This window comes from Ipomoea nil, unplaced genomic scaffold, assembly GCF_001879475.1.
Source record: "Ipomoea nil cultivar Tokyo-kokei standard unplaced genomic scaffold, Asagao_1.1 scaffold3340, whole genome shotgun sequence".
Classification (NCBI taxonomy): domain Eukaryota; kingdom Viridiplantae; phylum Streptophyta; class Magnoliopsida; order Solanales; family Convolvulaceae; genus Ipomoea; species Ipomoea nil.
The window spans coordinates 115,948-134,333 of NW_017619768.1; the positions used below are offsets into that span (position 1 = coordinate 115,948).

Sequence of the window (18,386 nt, forward strand, 5' to 3'; positions counted from 1 at the left end):
CAATCAACAACATTAAATAATGTTATTATTATGATATGACTTTCACATATGCAAAACTTCTATTATATATATGCTACTGCAAATGATAAAGACAATAGATCGAGAATATATATAATAATTACCCCGTTAGAAATGTAGAAAATTAAATAACAAGAAGTTGGACATTATTTTGGTGTGAAAAATGAAAAGCAAAAGGACTTACATACCAAGTAAAAGTCATCGAATTGGCAGCCACTTAATTGGTCAACACAGGGAGTTATTAACAACTATATTTTTGGCTTATTATGATCGAGATTGAGACTCTGTCCCCTAATTAATGTTGGACGGCAAGAATCTTATCTGGAGGAAGAATATGTTGTAGCCAATACTACTTATTAACCAATCAAAAGTTAAAAACATGTATGACAGCATGGGCTCATTTCAAGGACATCCAAGAATATTGATAATTTGATAGTGAAGTGGTGGAAAGCTTAGCTTGGCTTGGCAGTGAAGTGTACGTCCTCAATCAATAATATAATAATAATATATTGAAAAATACTTACCTTTTTTTTTTGAAAGTTGAAAAATACTTACCTAATTAAACTAATCTTCTAATAATTAAGGCATTAAGCCAACCAAATAAGCAGCATGCATGCATGCTGCGATTTGTCTCCTTAGTTGGGAACATTATTTTGACCAACTGGCTCGTCTCGTCGAATGACATACACACACACACACACATATATATATATATATATATATATATATATATATATATATATATATATGCTCATACAGTCATACCCTGGCCTTATGGGTAATTAAAGCCACGAAGAAAGAAGACGATAGAGCGCCGCCCCGCGCCGCCGAGTGGAGGCATATCGAGCACTGCCGCCACCCTCTACTGCCTTGTATGTGTATAGCCTTTTATGCTGGAAGCTAAGTCTGGAACTATGTAATATTTTGGAGTATACAAGGGCTGAATGGATTGATTCATAAGTTTAATTTTTTTTTTCCTAGCTGCGCTAATTAATACAATATATTTTATGGTGTGTAATTGAATTTGATTCAACATTGGATATATATCAACCCAATTAGTTCAATTAGTTCGGTTGATAAACCAATCAGTTTGTTAAAACTATTCATCAAACTTAAAAGGTATAAGCACACTTAATAATATCATTAATTAGCATAAGATCCAGGTCATGGCAGGATCTCTTAATTTATGACAGGATCTCTTAATTTATGATTATCTATATGTAACGCTTAATTAATATTCTAAAAATAAAAAATCCTAATATAAATATGAGTTTTTTGCATAAAATTTATGCATGCTATATCCAACTTTAACTTGTATTATTATTATTATTATTATTGTTATGTCATTTTTAATTGATGAACATTTAAGAATAATATTATTAATTAATAGATCAAGTATGGTTAAATAATAATAATAATAATAATAATAATAATAATAATATCCATGACACATCTTATGTATTAAAATAATATTCCAAAATTAATTAAACGCGTCAAAAGTGATATTTAAAAGTCATGGAAAATGACTAGCATAGTTATAAATCCCTCAAGTCTACTAAATAATTAATGTCCACTTTGGATGGGTGGGAAGTGAAGGAAAAGTGAATGAGGAAATAAACTTTATAGTTGGATAGTAGTATTTATGTATTAAGAACTAAATAATGATTTTTATCTCATTAATTTTTGTATTTTTGTGATAAAAATATTAGGTAAATAATGAGAGATTTATAATCTTCTCTTTTCACATGATAGCCATATCAAAATGATAATATCTATTTAGTGATCAATCCCAACAAAATAGAAGCTTTTGCAGGTCCCAACATATATCTTGATTGTTTATGCATGCATGAATCAAAAGATATGTGATGATAATAAGTGAATATAATTGGGTTTCATTTGTCTTCAATAATTTTATAGAGTATTATTATTGATTCATGCATGCTCTACATATATGTAGGAATGTAGTAGTTTGCTTATATATATAAATTAAATATATTTTGATTGAATATACATATATATCCCCATACGGCCATACATGATTGCTTTTATTTTATTTATTTATTTATTTACTGACAACATTTATGAGAGATGACAAATCATTTTCAGAAAACTATATACTATGTTATAGTCAATGGTATGCATTTGGACATTTAATTGGATGAATAAAACTATTTTCTGTATTGCTAATTGTCCCGTATTGTCACTACACATGTACACATCCATACACAGTGAAAGCTAATTAAGTATGTTGAAATTTATTTTTTTAAAAAAATTAAAAATTGCAAAAAAGTTTTGGTCATCTTCCTGACTTTCACCCATCATGAAACTTTCCTTGCAATTTTCACTTTCTCAACACAATTTCTTTCGATTATGGAGGACCAAGAGTCGTTGATCGCCTTCTCGGATGACTCTTTGGTCACTAGTGTTTTCCTCTTCCTATAACCCTTTGAGTGGTTCTTCGAATGGTTGTGATATACCACTCAATCGCGACTCTCTAAGTACCTTTCTCGAATCGTTGTTGTTGATACATACCTCTCAGTTGCTCTTAATGCTTCTTTGCAACTAGCCGGATAAGGATAATCAACTTTGTATTATTTTGCCAGACTTTCTACAATTGTAGCGTGTACTTAATTATTACGAAGTACTTTTTAATTACTGACAAGTAAATATTACAGTAATTTATATTCACAAGATTACGAAATTAAACTAATTGATGATACTAGGTCATAAGTTGAAATATGACTGTGGGTTCATTGGGTAGTGAATAACGAGGTAACTCACTAATTAATTAATTAGCAAATAAATTTCTTTGACCATATTGTGGGGTTGTTTCATATTCAAGACCTTTAGCCGAAAGGTGTAGTAGTTAATTTATTTCTACTTTGATTTCTAGATTATATAGACATATATATATAGCAGTACGTAGTATGGCTACTGGGGAATGGGCAGCTGGTTTCTATTTTATTATTTTATTTTATCTTTTTGGATAATTTATCCCTACATACTTATTAGATTATAGTCACGCAGACGACCCTTTTTTTTTTTTTAATAAATTATTTAATATTATTATTACTTTATGCAACTTTAGTATGAATACTTTTTATTTCTTTAAATGCTAATACCATATTCTAAAAGTATTGATGACGTCCATACGAATTTTCTAGGAAATTGCTAAGAACATTATAACAAATTTATGTATTCTGGTCTACTTTTGATGATTCTTTTTTTTTTTTTTTTAATTTTTTTTTTTTTTTTTAGGTTTTGACATTGAAGGACATATCAAAGAGTGACCGGAAAATCAGGGTGAATTGTTAAATTTCTAGAGTAAAGATTTTCTAGAAAATTCATAGGATGATTCTATAATATAATATTTGGTCTTTAATTTTTTAGTGAGGTCATGAGGTGTTCGGAGCAGACCTTAACGGTAGGAGGTACCCGGACCGACCCGAGTGCTGGCCAGATTGATTTTTCCACACAAGAGAGGATTCGAACTTCCGACCTCTCTTAAGCAATGAGAGTATACGGCCACTCACGACAACCAAACGGGTTTATAATATTTAGTCTTTGAAACTCAAATATTTGATTGTGAGTTCACATCACACCAAATATTATATAAAATTATGAAAAGAACACAACACTTATATAAATTATCGTCGAGAATAATTAACTTTGGGTTACGTTACATAGTTACAGAAGCAATGCACTGATGCTGACATTAGTCCTAATAATCAAAACTATTGAACCTATGATTGATCTATTCTTATTTTCTTCCTTGTTTGGTTAACACCTAACCTATGATTGAACAATACTTCCTACCTCCTAGGTTAGGAATTACAGCACCATTCTTTCTTTTTTTTTTTTTTTTTTTTAAAATAATAATAATAATAATAATAATAATAAAGCAATCAAATCCATAACTTAACAAAAGCATACTCATTATTTACAGGCTCGTCACCCATTAGTGCATCAATCAAATCCATGATTTAACGAAAATCATATATCATCATTCATTTGATACATGATTGATCTAGTTGTTCATACAAAACAAACGGATTATCAAATACTCGATCGAAGTTTAAACATGAATATATAATAGTGCTTACTTTAAAAAAAAGTATTGAAAAATTATTGGAATAAATTGAGAAGGAAATTAATTAAATCTTGAGGATTCTCAAATATATCAGTGCTTCCTACTTGACAAGGTCAAAAATCATGAAAAATGAAGAATGGATTGTGCCACTACTATACAGGCCATATTGACTGATGACTTTGCTGAGTTAGTTGCATAATTGATGAGAAAATAAAGAATGACCAAGACCAAGCAAGATTTTAATTTGTTTGACTGAAGATTAATTAAATAAAAAAAGTTAACTAAGCTTCTCAAAAAAAAAAAAAAAAAAGTTAACTAAGTTGGCATAAAGTGCACTCAATTATGTGCCCTTTTTCAAATTAATAAATTAAAATTTCTTGATGTAACCTTTTTAGTTTTCTTAGATATTGCATTGATTTTTCAAACTTAAGGAAGATCAAGAAAGGTACTGAATGTTATCAAATTATACAATTAATTAAAGAGATGATGAAGGGAAGGTATAATATTTCAAACTTGTATCCGATTAGGTATTTAATTTAGAGGGTGTAGTTTAATTTCTTCCTTATCTTCCCAATTGACAAGCACATAAATTAGTAAAAATTGACTCCATCCAAACAGTCATCTTCAACTAGTAGTTTCCTATATTAATCTAAAACTAAGGTCTTAAAAAAATCATACCAAGTTGTCACTCTTTTGCAATTTTGAATACAACTTTATATATGTATGTGTAGTATCTTAGCATATATATATGCAAATTAAAGATTGATTAATGGTACAATAATATAGTTTAGTTGACTTATTCCTCATTAAAATTAATCATGATTATTCTTACACTGATATGGTTAATTGGTGGAGTTTAACTATATATTAATCCTTTGATGAGTAAGGATTATATTCATGATGAACATTAAACACTTTATAAAAATGTTGGTAAAGTGCTAATTATTTAATTTATCCGTCATGTCTTATATAAAGGCTTTAATTAAGGAGGCTCATCAGCTCCTATGTGGGTCAACATACAACTAACATAAGTGTTTATAGCATGCATTGTCCCTCAATAATCCCTCTTCAATTCCATGCATATATATATGTATGTAGTGGCTAGCTAGCTAGCTGTAAAGAATCCCAAATCTATCATTGCATGAATTCGATCATGTAATCACTAGCAGATGTCTGTCTTGCTTTTAGCCTCGAAATTAAAGGTGTTTTCTTTCACTTAGCGAAAAAGCAAATTAAAGCTAGCCATCCAGCATTTTCATGGCTGCCCTTTTAGTACAAAGAGTCTGGAAAAAGAAAGGCATGGTCCAAACCACAATCCTCGCCATGGAGCTCCTCCTACTATCGACTGGTTTTTTCTCTGCTCTTTTCAAGTTGAAACAAGCAATCCCAGCTATAAACCCTTATTGTTGCTTACTTGAATTTGCCCTCTCCGTTTCCCGGCAACTTGGGATGTCTTACAGGGTTGTTTTCTCGTCTCCTCTTCACATACTCTTCATCACCTCTATCATCGTCGTCCTCATCTTAGTTTCCTCGAGGTTCCATCTCCCGAAACTAGCCCGCCTCGAATTCGAGTACTACGATGTTTTTGTTGGGAATTTAATGGAGGAGGATTCATTATTCAACGTAAGTACAGAAAGTTGGGAAGGGAAAACAGTAGCAGAGGATGATGCTCCTCGGAGTGAGAAAGAATCAAAGGAAACCCGTACGGCGGCATCATCATCAAATATTAATGGTATTACTGCCAAAGTCATCGTCTTTGAAAGTGATGTTCAAGACGATGATGGGGTGGTATCTTTGAAAGATGTCCATGTTGATTGCTTTCGGACACTTTCAGGTACATGGAGAGTGGCGGCTAGTACCGTTGATGATGAGATGCCGCATTTGCAGAAGATATCCAAATCCTACGGAATAGAGACTGCAGCTACAGGGATAAACTTAATGGACTACTTGAAGTTTTCCGACGAAAATGAAAGACCCGAAGAGGACAATTTGATGTTTTCCGACGAAAACCAAAGAGGCGAAGCTGGTGAGGAGGAGGAGGAGGATACAATGGAGGCTACCTGGATTGCAATTAGCCAAGGACGAGACTGCAGGGAGAAAAACAATAATAATAATAATATGAAACTAAAGAAGAGCGAAACGTGGTTGGGGGTGGCGAGGCGGGCGGAGGCTCAGTCAGCAGCGAGTGGCAGGTCGGACGAAGAGTCGTCGCTTGAAGCGACATGGAAGGAGCTGAGGAAAAGCGTGACGTTCAACGACGCGGTGTCGGCGTGCCGGCGAGGTGGGCTGGCTAGGGACCTGATGACAACGTCCGATGAGATGAAGAAGCGGTTTGATGATTTCATTAACAACTTCAACAACGAATTGAGGTTGCAGAGACAGGAATCCGAGCAGCGTCTCTTGGCGGCAATCACCCGCGGTGGCCTCCCCGGCCTCTAATTAAATTTAATTACTCTCATCTCACATGCCCGCAGTGTAAATTAGTTTCAGATATATAGACGAATTGAAGCTCTGTATAGCTAGTAAAAAGGTTGGATTATATATATTGCACGCTGTAGTTTATTTGTGTTTTTTCTTGAATTTCATCACTACAACACTGACCGTATATGCTCTCTCTCTCTCTATATATATATATTGGGTGCCGTAGAAATATAATAGACAATATTAGACTAAACTAAGGTGCATTATATTGGATCGATCTTCCGGCAGAAAATTAATTAAATCAGTACGTACGACAAACAAAGAGGCCTGGCCAGCAACATATATTAGCTGTGTATAGTATTATTGTAATTATGATGCCGGATTGGATAAACCAACCAAAGTTGAGCTGTCCCCTCAATACTACAATTTTTAATTAAACTAAATAAATTCATCTGCCCAAATCATTAAACAGTCTAGAAATATATATGGAGTTTTAAAATTGAACACCTTTCTTACTTTCCATAATTCTATCATATCCCTTACTTCTTTATTTTATATATGCACTTTTTATTCTGAATAACTTCACTTGGACCCCTGAAATTTATGATGGTATAGCACTGGACCTCCCGATACAGCCAAGACCCATTTCTAGCTACATACTCCACTGCTACTACTTGAGGTAAAATCTTCTTAACACCCTTTTCCTCTCAATTCTCTTTCATCATATTCTCCTTTAATTTGTATATATACATCCCTGGCCTGCAGGTTTTAAAGGATAAAGAAAAGTGATGTTAGGATTTCAGAATATTAGCTTATTACATTTATATATCTTCTATATATGTTCTCTTAATTGCCTGTTCTTGATGGTACTGAACCACATATATACAGCATTTACATATAGAATTTGATTCTGGGTTGGTTGGTTCTGAAGTTTTCATTTTCTGTTATTAATATTTTCTGCTGATCGATCCAGAAATATATTGGATGCAAAGAGGAAAGGGTATGGTGGTGGTGATGGAGTTAGTACAGTGGCAGCCCCTTCCCATAAACCAAACTAGTTGCATGATTTTGATGTGAACATGTATTTCCCTAGGAATCCTTAATTTCACAGTCCTTTATTTAGGTTTGTGTTGGGAAAATTAAAGGCATGCCATGTTGTGATAATGAAGGGTCACTTTCTACCCTACAAACACAAACACAACATCATGCTCCATAACACATGTTTTCTCAGTAAAAGGTATGAGCTTTTGCTGCTCATCTCACTTTTTTCATCCTGACCTACTCCTTATACAAATTAAACTAATTAATAAACTGCATAATTGGCTTTTACAGCATCATTTACTTTCACTTTAATTAGGATGCACCAAATTCTTATATGGGCATGGTTGGGGTGATACTAGTGATCGGGCGGTCGCTTAGAAGTGGTCAGTCCATCCACAGTTGAAGAATGTACTGATCGGACTATTGGCCCTCGGTTGCAACGTACACAAGGAGGATATTATTGGAGAGTACTCCAAGGGATTATAAATGGAGAATAGGATTGGCGAGATATAGGAATCTTAGCTTACTAATTAAAGGAAATTTTGAAAACTTGTTACTTAGTCTAGATTGCTTTCCTATTCATATTTTAAGAAGTTTCTAGTTCAATTCATTTTTAATTTGGTAGGCTTGGCTTTACGGATTCATTTTCCTTTTTGTACGAGCAATCCTCATATCTATATATATATAAAAATAAAATCCTCCTAATCAAGTTTTCCCCCCAAAACTTAGGGGCATTTTTGTAACATCATCCAATTTATATATATAATATAGATAGATAATATAGATGGCATATTTACCATATACGAATTTATTATATATATAATATATATAATATAGATAATATAGACGGCATATTTATATATGCATATTTCGTACAGGGTATTCAATGGTAAGAGGTAAATGTATATGGTAAGAGGTAAATTTATATGCATATTTTGAGGTAAATTTATATGCATATTTCTGAAGTTTATTTAATAAAATTGGAAAATAAAAAAAGGATACTTAATTCAATGAAAATGAAAAAGGAAAATGAAAGATTGTTCAAAAAAAAATCTATATCTATATATATATATATAAATAAAATCCTCCTAGCCAAATAAATTATTATACTTTCCTTTTGAATTACTATTTTCCACCTATAAATAAAAATGTATAGACTTTGGCATTCATTCATCTTCCCTCACACTACCGGTTCTTCATGATTTTCAATATATTCCTACGTCTTCTTCAATTCTAGCAAAACTCATTCACTTAATCTCTACTTCAGGTAATGGTTTCTACTCTCCAAATTCTTTTGTTTAAATCTAAGTTTGTTGAGATTGATGGTGAATAATATGCTTCGGTTATTATTATTATTGGATTTATTTGATTCACAGATTTTTTATCAAGGTGGTTAGGATGCTATTAAGGTTGATAGAAAGTTTGTCTTCGAGGGTAAGATTGTATGTTCACCAAATTTATTATTTTCTCCGAGTATTGTATGTATTGATATTATATGTGATATTATATGCTATATGTTATTCATGTGAACACAGGTACATTTATCGATAAATGGTAATATTGTGAGTGGTGGTTCTTGAAATATTGAGAATGAGTTTCGATTTGTCGAACTCATGCGTTATGTAAATACTTGGCTTGAAATTTTTGGTGTTGTATACATAGTAGTATTGTGAAATTGTATTAATACTGGATTATGGACTATAATTATATTTTGGACAAATCATGTGGAGAAAACTGTATTTTGGAGAAATTAAAATTGTAAATTTTTTTTTTGAAAATTGTATTTGAAGAAAATTATATGTTCTGGAGAAAATTGTATTTTTGTGGAGAAAATATTTATTTGTGGAGAAATAATGAAATTTTGAGAAAATAATATATTGTGTGGTGTTCAGTAAGAGTGAGTACTGTTTACTTGGACTATTTACTACTCATTAGGCTTTTAAAGTATCACATAAGTTATGATTCAGTTTTCAAATTGTTTGAGGGTAGTAGGTAGGATAACCTGACTATGGATCATATATTACCCATTGGCTTGGAATCCTCTAGCGGGTGTGTACATAGATTTTAGTCCAGTTTCAAAGTGGATTTCAAAAGGTTTGGTTACTTCTCCATAAATAACTATTAATTCTCCATACAAGAAAATGTATAACTCCACATGCATTTTGGAAAAGTATGAATTTATATGAGTTTTGAAAATATAAAAAATCCAAGCCATTATTTTACGGGGTGGAGTGGAACTTACTTAGCTTATGCTGATTTTTGTGTTACATCCTGTTTTTGTGTAAAATTATTTATACAGGTGAACATGGATAAGAATTCGGGATGAATTCAAGTTGAGAAGGAATAAAGTTTAATTATTTGTTATTTTGAGGAAAATGTTGTATAGTAATTTCAGTTTTATGTACTAAGTAATTGATTTTGAGATATTATTTGATGTTGTAAATTTAGCATAATTACCATAAATAATGTTTAATAATTGACAAATTCGATTAGACAATAAAAATTATCATTATAAAATCTTTTGTACTATGGACACATTATTTTTAATTATTTTGGTTTAATAATATTATTATATCTTATTTATAAAAATTCAAAGTAATATTTGTAGTACTATTGAATATTGATTGACTAAAAATAATCTTAATTATTATTAAGACAATTAATAGGTATTTAGATTTAAAAAGTCTTCAAATATATGAATTATACATAGTAGCATAGAATCAATTAGTAGGGCAACTATATTAAGTAATCTAATTAATAATTTATTTTTTTAATTATATCTCCTTTTTCTTAATGTGGATATATATATTTTAAATAATTTTGATTTAATTATATTATACCTTAATTATAAACAAAATCTTCCTATTTTATTTTTTCCACTCAAACTTTTGTAGTTAATTAATTAAATATTCTATTGGTAATACTATGTACAAAAAAATATTAATTAAGTAATAACAAAATAGCATAATTAGTAATAATATGTATGGTATTTTATAATATAATTGGTAATATAATTATAGTATTTAAAATAATATTACAAAAATAATTATTAGCTGACAATAAAAACGGCACAGAATTTAGGCCAATTGAAATAGAAAATGACTATTAATAATTAACTGAAAAGTAAATTTTTTTTGAAATTGACTCAAATGCACAAAATGAAATGAATATTAATAATTGATTAAAAAATAAAAATGAAATGAATATTAATAAATTACTGAAAATATAATTTTTTTAATGGAAACTAGGCCAATTGGAAAAGGAAATGAATATTAATAAATTACTAAAAATATAAAAATTACTGATATAAAATACATTAATAAAAATGTAAAATGAAGTTTGCATCTCAACGTATAACCGAGATGGAAAGAAATATTTATATCGGTTATATATTTTATAAAATGTAAAGTTAGTGGAAATATAAAAACAATGTTATTAATAATTAACTAATTAATTAATATGTATTAAAAAAAAATAATTGATTGAGAATAAAAATGACATAAAATTTATGCGAATTGAAATAGGAAATGACTATTAATAATTGACTGAAAATGAAAAATACTTCCAAACTGACTTAGTATATAGAAAGAATATTAATCTCGGTTATATATTTTATAAAATATAAAGTTACTGGAAATATATATAAAAAAATCTGTATATATATGTTACTGAAATAAAGTTATGTAAAGATATATATTTAAAAATTGAAAATGAAATAGAATCATTCAGTATTCACAATTTGTAAGGAAATTTTATAATTAAAGATGGAAAATGTTTTGCAATACGATATGGAAATATATGGTTTAGCCGAGATGGAAAGAATATTAATCGATATGAAAATTAAAATTTTTTACACAAAATGTTATTTTATACTAAGAATATAAGGATTGCGCAATTATAAGGTTTAGCCGAGTATGTCAAAAAACAAAAAGTTTAGCCGAGATGAAAAAATATTAATCTCGATTATATATTTTATAAAATGTAAAGTTAGTAGAAATATTAAAAAATGTTTGTATATATGTTACTGGAAATATAGTTGTGTAAAGATATATATATATATATATATATATATTTACAAATGGAAAATTGAATAGAATCGTTTAGTATTCACAATTTATAAGAAAAATTGTGTAGTTAAAGATGGAAATGTTCTTGCAATACGTATGAATGATTTAAAAGAAATTAATTATGACTGATTTTGTAGCAAATCTTTATTCAAAATTACAGGACCTCATTACAATACGCATATATAAAGATGTAAAATTATGTATAGAATGTGTAAGGAAGATTTTGCTTAAAGATGGAAAACAAATTAGACGAATTGAAAAAGGTAATGAATATTAATAATTCACTCAAAATTAAATATGATCCCCATATATAATTCACTGAACACTGATATTTAAAATATCTAAAGTTTCAGCACTTAATGCGTACATCTATACATTGACTATTAATTTTGGTCAATTATTTGATCGAATTCAAGCAATTATAACATTAGAAAATACAATCGATCCAACTCAATTTATCAATTACATTATATAATATTCGATATAATAATTTATATAATTATAGATCGATTCAAATATTCTTAAAATATTTTAACAAATTCATTCCGTGCATCGCACGGGGGCAAATACTAGTATATATAAATATAAATATCCCCTCCTTAAAGTAAAATGGATCCGATTTATCTTGAAACTTAATTAGGACAATTTATATTGTACTATTGTTCTAAGTCTCTTTACATTCTCTTAATTAACCACTAGTTTCTTATAGGTAGCTAGTGTGGCCATCCCATTAGTGACAAAACCAACATTTTATTTTAGTTATTTAGTATAGATTCCCATGTATTACATCAATCCGCATTTTGTCACTATCTTACAATGGGCAATACAACCATTTTTGTTTAACATGGTGGTCCATGCACCATTGAACGTGAACTCATCAAATACTTCAAGCTAATAACCTTAAAATTTTCAAATAAATGTAAAAATGGCTGATTAATTGACTTCGATTGAAATTAAATTACGTTGTATTTGGCAGATTATGATGAGAGGATGAAGATGGTGGATTTGAATTTCCTGGAAAGAAACAATTTTGCGGAACGCACGTGCCGAGGGATATGATAGTACCGGAAGCGCCCTCAGCTACTGTCGTTACTAAACGACTTGTACAGCGGCTACCTCTATTTGGGGGATCGCTACTGCCGCGCACTGGCCAAGAACGTAACGGCCACCATCACCGCCGACCAATTCGGCGGGGACGAAAATGTTGCAGATCGATCAGACCCGATTGATTCTTCAGGGGCAGATAAATGGAGTGGAGAAGAGGAACAGAGAATATTACGCCCGGCTTGTTAAACATGAAGAAAAGGAGAACAACAGAGCTAATTGAAGACTACATACTTGTGAATATCATGCAATATAATGGTTCATCAAGTATCACACACTTAGATCTATTAGTTTGAACAGTTAGCTAGCTTAGGATGTTGATCTACATTGCACGTACACTTTAACAATTTCTATATAAGCCTGCCTGCGTCGTATATGCTACATTGAGTATGCATGAAGTCCCGGCCGTACCTCACATAATATATACTATATGGAGTATAATTTTACTCAACAAATATTTTTAAAAGCATATATAAGCATCAAATCAAACATATACCAAGTCAACGTACCGATCTCAATTGGATGGCTCTCTCTACTGTATATTTTTCATTTAGTGTGTGTATATATATATAATTGTGATTAAAATACATGCAATTGGACTGAAATATCATTGTTCTAGAGTATGTATTGGTATGTAGCTCGTATGTAGTGTTCCTCATGCAATGAGTTTAATAAAAAATAATTTAAAAGATGTGTTAATTAAGATTACTGAACTCAAGACCTTTTAAGTACGATAGATGGAGGTGGTTATTATATATATATATATATATATAGCAGCCACCATATTCAGTTTGTTACATATACAGTTATAAACCTAAACAAATTAAACAAGAAAACAAAAGGAAATTCATACTCGCTTTATAATTTTTTATTTTGAAAGATAAAAGAGCTTAAATTAATTCGCTTGATAAAGATGAGATGAGGTTGTACGTAGTTTAGATTTAGATCTAATAATATATGTAAAGGGCAGGGTAAAGTACGTAGGCATATATACAGCACATTAATTGATCAACTAATCGGAGTCTCGGATCGATCATCCATAGATATATAGGATGTTGGATGGATTTAAAACATACTAGCTGAAGCCTGTATGTATATAATAATGATCTGCAGAGGTTTAATTAAGAAAGAAGGTGATGAGTAATGGGACGAGGATAGCACTTAACCCTGAGAGGATTAGTCATTGCAGAGATTGTGAATCCGCCGGTGCCTTCACTCTCCGCCGTGGTGGTGTTATCTCCACCGGGCCTTTCCCAGTCAAAACACTGCAGCAACGACGCCACGGCCAACTCCAGCACGCGGATAGCCAAGTTCTCGCCGGGACACTTACGTCTCCCGGAGCCGAAGGGCATAAATCTGCACCCATTAATTAAATTGTTCCCACCCTGAAACCTGTCGGGGTTGAACACTTCGGGGTCCTCCCAGACCGTAGGGTCGTGATGTATCCCCCAAGCATTGACCACCAGAATGGTCCCCCGCGGAATGCGAAACCCAGCGACGGTGCAGTCCTGGGAGGAGAAATGAGGGACGAGCAGCGGCGCCGCGGGGTGCATCCTTAAAGTCTCGTTGACGATGCAGCGGATGTAGGGCAGCTCCGGCAAATCAGATTCGTCGACAAGACGGTTGTGGCCGACGTGTTTGTCTATGTCGGCCTGAGCTTTCTTCCACACGTGGGGATTGTCGAGCATATATGAGAATGCCCACTCCAGTGTTACTGCAGAAGTATCAGATCCTGCTTGGAGTAAGACCTGCATGCATAATGCATTAGATAAGATTATATTAGATAGATCCCAATTAATTAAGTGTTATTGTTGTTCATTAATTAAACTTTAATGGACTGCAATTACATACAAACTTAATTAAATGCTGACAAAAATAATAATTTTATAACAAGTTTTGAAAAGTCAAAATTAAAGCCATTCATTTGAATTCCTTTAATTTAATAAATGAGATGAGAACACATTGCATATAGAATGAAATTTAAGAAAGAGCAGTAGCTAGCCGGCCAGGCCGGCAATATTATTCTCTTTAATTAAATTATGTTAGTTGGATGAAATTAAAAGTGAGATGAGATGAGAAAACGAAAACACGGGCGGGCAAATTAAAGACTTGTTTTGTATATATATTGAATTGATCTGAGTGAAGCCAAGCGTGATCGATGAAAGCTGCGGTGAAGGTACGGTTAGCCGCCAAGTGCAGCTTAGGTTGTCGCAATCAGTATGAGTAGAGTAGGCCATTCGATCAGGCTCCAGCTGGCCATCGCCCTCAGCTCCCATCCTCCTCGCTTAACTCAAAATCTCGTCGCAATCGCTGCCTGCCTGGTCCTAGCTAGCTAGCTACCTACAACGTAACGTAACAGACCTCACCATCTATGCATGACCTGATGGATCGATGCCGCATTGCCGCTAGCTTCAAAACCTAATCTTCACCCAACCCCTTCTGTGGACAACGTTAATAAGGGATTTTGCTACCTAGTATACACAGCACCCAACAATCTGGACGCCGTCCGCCTCGGACCACCATCAAATTAAACGTCCCCGTCACCCCCCCCCCCCCCGGCCCCCTAGCTAGCGAATCATAACCCAGAATAGGCACGTTTTATTCTATTATATATTCATTGCCGAACAACAATGTGAACAACACAAGACCAATATTATTGCTAGCTAGAGAGTTAAAAATCAACCCCTTACTGTGTGACCCAGAAATATTTATACATATAGAGGTAAGTGGGAAAAAAGAAAATGAAAATATTAATAAAATAGGACTTAAGAAACCTTCATAAACTAGTTTTGGATTTGTTTTCTAAGTTGTAGGAGCCCTTTCTTAAAATTGGAGAAGGAAATTTCGCCCAAGATCTGACAAGAATCTCAGGATATCCTTCCTCACAATGTTCCAGCCTTGTGGCCTGCCCCTCTCCTGCTGACTGGCAGACTACCCATTTCCCGATTGTTCGGCGAGTGAGCCTAACTGGGTACCCTACCTGAGTATCCATCACATTGTTTTTTTTAAAACTAATTACTGCTTCTTGGGTAATCCAGTAATGAATTAAAAAAAAAAAAAAAAAAAAAAGAGTTATATCATGTGAAGTGATGTAAGGTTTTGTTTAAAAATTGAGATTAATTAAAGTGGCATTATTTCAGTCAGTTTAAAAATATATATGTATAGTATAAAGATGGGCGGAGGCGATTGAATATAATAATATATCTTAATTAATTACCAGCAAAAGATCTCTGATGGTCTGATCAGTGTAGAATTGGGGTTCGTCGGCCTGCAATTCCAGTAGAACATCCAAAACGGTCTTGGTGGTGAGCTTTGGTGGAGCACCACCGGAAGGGGAACACCGATCAGAGGAGTCGGCGTTCATAATTCGCTGCTCATCTATCACATTCTGCATGAACTTATCTCTCTTCTCAAATATACTCATCAGTGCTTCCTCAATATCTCCGAACCCAAACCATCGCATGAAAGGCAGGAAGTCTAACACGTTAGCTTTGGGAATCACCCTTATCTGATCCTTGGATATGTCTTGGAACAACTTTGCTGCTTCCCAGTTTTCCACGTTTTCTCCGTAATACTTTCTTCCAAATATCATTCTTGACATCACGTTGAAGGTGAAGTCATGCAACCACGGCTTTAGCTCCACCTCCTCCTTCTGCTGCTGCTGTTAATATAATTAGTTCATGATATGCTAATTAAAAATAATCTGATTAATTAAATTTAATTAAATTAATACCTTGTGATCACTACTACTACTAGTAGTAGTGGAGCTTTTTGAGAGACGGAAGATACTGCAAATCAACGCCTTCACCTCCTCCGCACGGATTTCAGCTAACTGCTGGATACGGTGGGAGGACAGCACTTCCATGGTGGAGATTCGACGCAGATTCCTCCACCGTTCTCCGTACGAGGAGGTCGGAAGACTGGTATAGTTATACCCCAAATACTTCCCCACCAGAAGTCTAGGCCGGTTCGCGAACACGACGTCGTTCTTGGTGAAGCATTCTTCTGCTGCCGACGGGCACGACACCAGGAGGACGGGGCGAGACCCGAAGCGGAGAAACAGCACCCGCCCGTACTTCTTGCCCACCTCATACAGCGTCTTGTGGAAGGGCTGCTGTTTTCGCAGCAGCAGATAGAGGTGCCCCACCACCGGAAGCGCCGGAAAAGGGGTAGGGGGGAGATTTCTCAGCCTTTCAACTATAAACTGCCCGATAACATGAACCATCACCAAGATTATAGGAACACAGAGGTATACAAGGTTGTCCATGAATGCGCTGCGCTGGAGGAGATCAGATGACAACGTTACGTTGAATATAATATAATGTTGCTGTCTTTCACAATTAGCATTTAGCTAGCTACTACTTTAATTTTCATCTCCGTTCCTCTATTTAATTCAATAAAAAAACAATGAAACTACACATTTAATTAATTAAGGAAGACAAGTAGACTTAATTCACTTGATTAAGAGTAATTCTATATGTCCTCTCATTTTCTATTCTCCATGATTTTTAGCTAATTTTTTCTTTTTCCTCCATAAAATTTGAACACTTATGGCGTCTTTGTTTGGAGAGAAAGGAATTGCAATTCCAGGAGAATAAAGTGAAATTTAAATTTAGCCGGTTCAGATGATATTTAGTGACTCCCCCATATGAAAAATCATGAGATCAAGCCTAAGTGGAAGTATGTATGAACAAATACTACAATGTAATAGTTGATATACTTGATAATTGAAAACTGAAAAAGAAGAAGTAATATGAAGTCCAAAATACACATACTTATTATTATTATTATTATTATTATTATTATTATTGCTCATACACCATCAGCTATTGCATAGAAACAATGGAAATTTTGTTGTTGAAATTTTAGATAAATATGTTATACCTATATGCTATACTTATACATGATACAAATTTTGTTGTTGAAAACATGCAGACCAAAAAATTTTACTTTGGAAAATTTATGTAACATGCTATAAATAAACCTAGAATTGTATATATAATAAAAGTAATAAAATATATAAGGGAGTTTTGTTTTGTGTTGAGACTTGAGAGTAGAAGAAGAATGCACGTTATAATAGAGAGAGAGAGAGAGAGAGAGAGATCAAATATTAATTTTAGTTTTTTTTTTTTTTTTTTTTTTTTATAAGATGGATAATTTTGGCTCAAAGTTATTTTCTTTTTTCTTAAAATTCATAGAATTGAAATACCAATGGGATATGAGATTCTAATTCCATGAAAATGGGGAAATTTTAAATTCGCGAAATTGCAATTCCCTCAAACCAAACGAAGCAATTTGCTTACCTTCAGAATTATGTGGGAATTAGGTGGGAATGAAATTGTAATTCTTCAACCAAACATTTAATTAGTGAGAGTAAAAGTTGAGAGTAGGTTTTTAGAGTTCAATAGTATTTTTTTTAAGTAAACTTTTAAATGATTAATTTTAAGCCGGCCAATCACGATATTAATTTATTTAATTTCATTTCATTATTTAATAATTTTGACTATTTTCCCTCAAAATTGCTTTGTTTTGTCTTTTCAAAGTTTTCCATGTGAGGTGAGCGTAGTAGGTGCGTGGAATCAATAAATAAAGGAGCATTATTTTATCCAATTATTAATAATGAACATTAAACAACGGAACGATGC

At 32.6% G+C, this 18,386-nt stretch overlaps 2 protein-coding genes across 3 annotated transcripts; one reads left to right on the forward strand and one right to left on the reverse strand.

The window, feature by feature from the left end:
• The first annotated feature begins 5,365 nt into the window (after window positions 1-5,365).
• LOC109170764 lies at window positions 5,366-6,547 on the forward strand. Its single transcript, XM_019319918.1, has one exon. The coding sequence runs from the start codon at window positions 5,366-5,368 to the stop codon at window positions 6,545-6,547; it is 1,182 nt and encodes a 393-aa protein (XP_019175463.1).
• Window positions 6,548-13,803: 7,256 nt separating this feature from the next.
• Window positions 13,804-17,098, reverse strand: LOC109170795 (cytochrome P450 81E8-like). 2 transcript variants are annotated; one of them, XM_019319971.1, is made up of 4 exons: window positions 16,519-17,098; window positions 16,475-16,485; window positions 15,959-16,393; window positions 13,804-14,489 (listed from the first exon to the last, which is right to left on the reverse strand). In XM_019319971.1, exons 1-4 carry the CDS (start codon window positions 17,006-17,008, stop codon window positions 13,863-13,865), a joined length of 1,563 nt encoding a protein of 520 aa, XP_019175516.1. In that variant the 5' UTR covers window positions 17,009-17,098; the 3' UTR covers window positions 13,804-13,862. The 2 variants fall into 2 exon arrangements, with proteins under 2 accessions (XP_019175516.1, XP_019175515.1); XM_019319970.1 differs by having other exon boundaries at window positions 15,959-16,396.
• Between the last annotated feature and the right edge of the window lie 1,288 nt (window positions 17,099-18,386).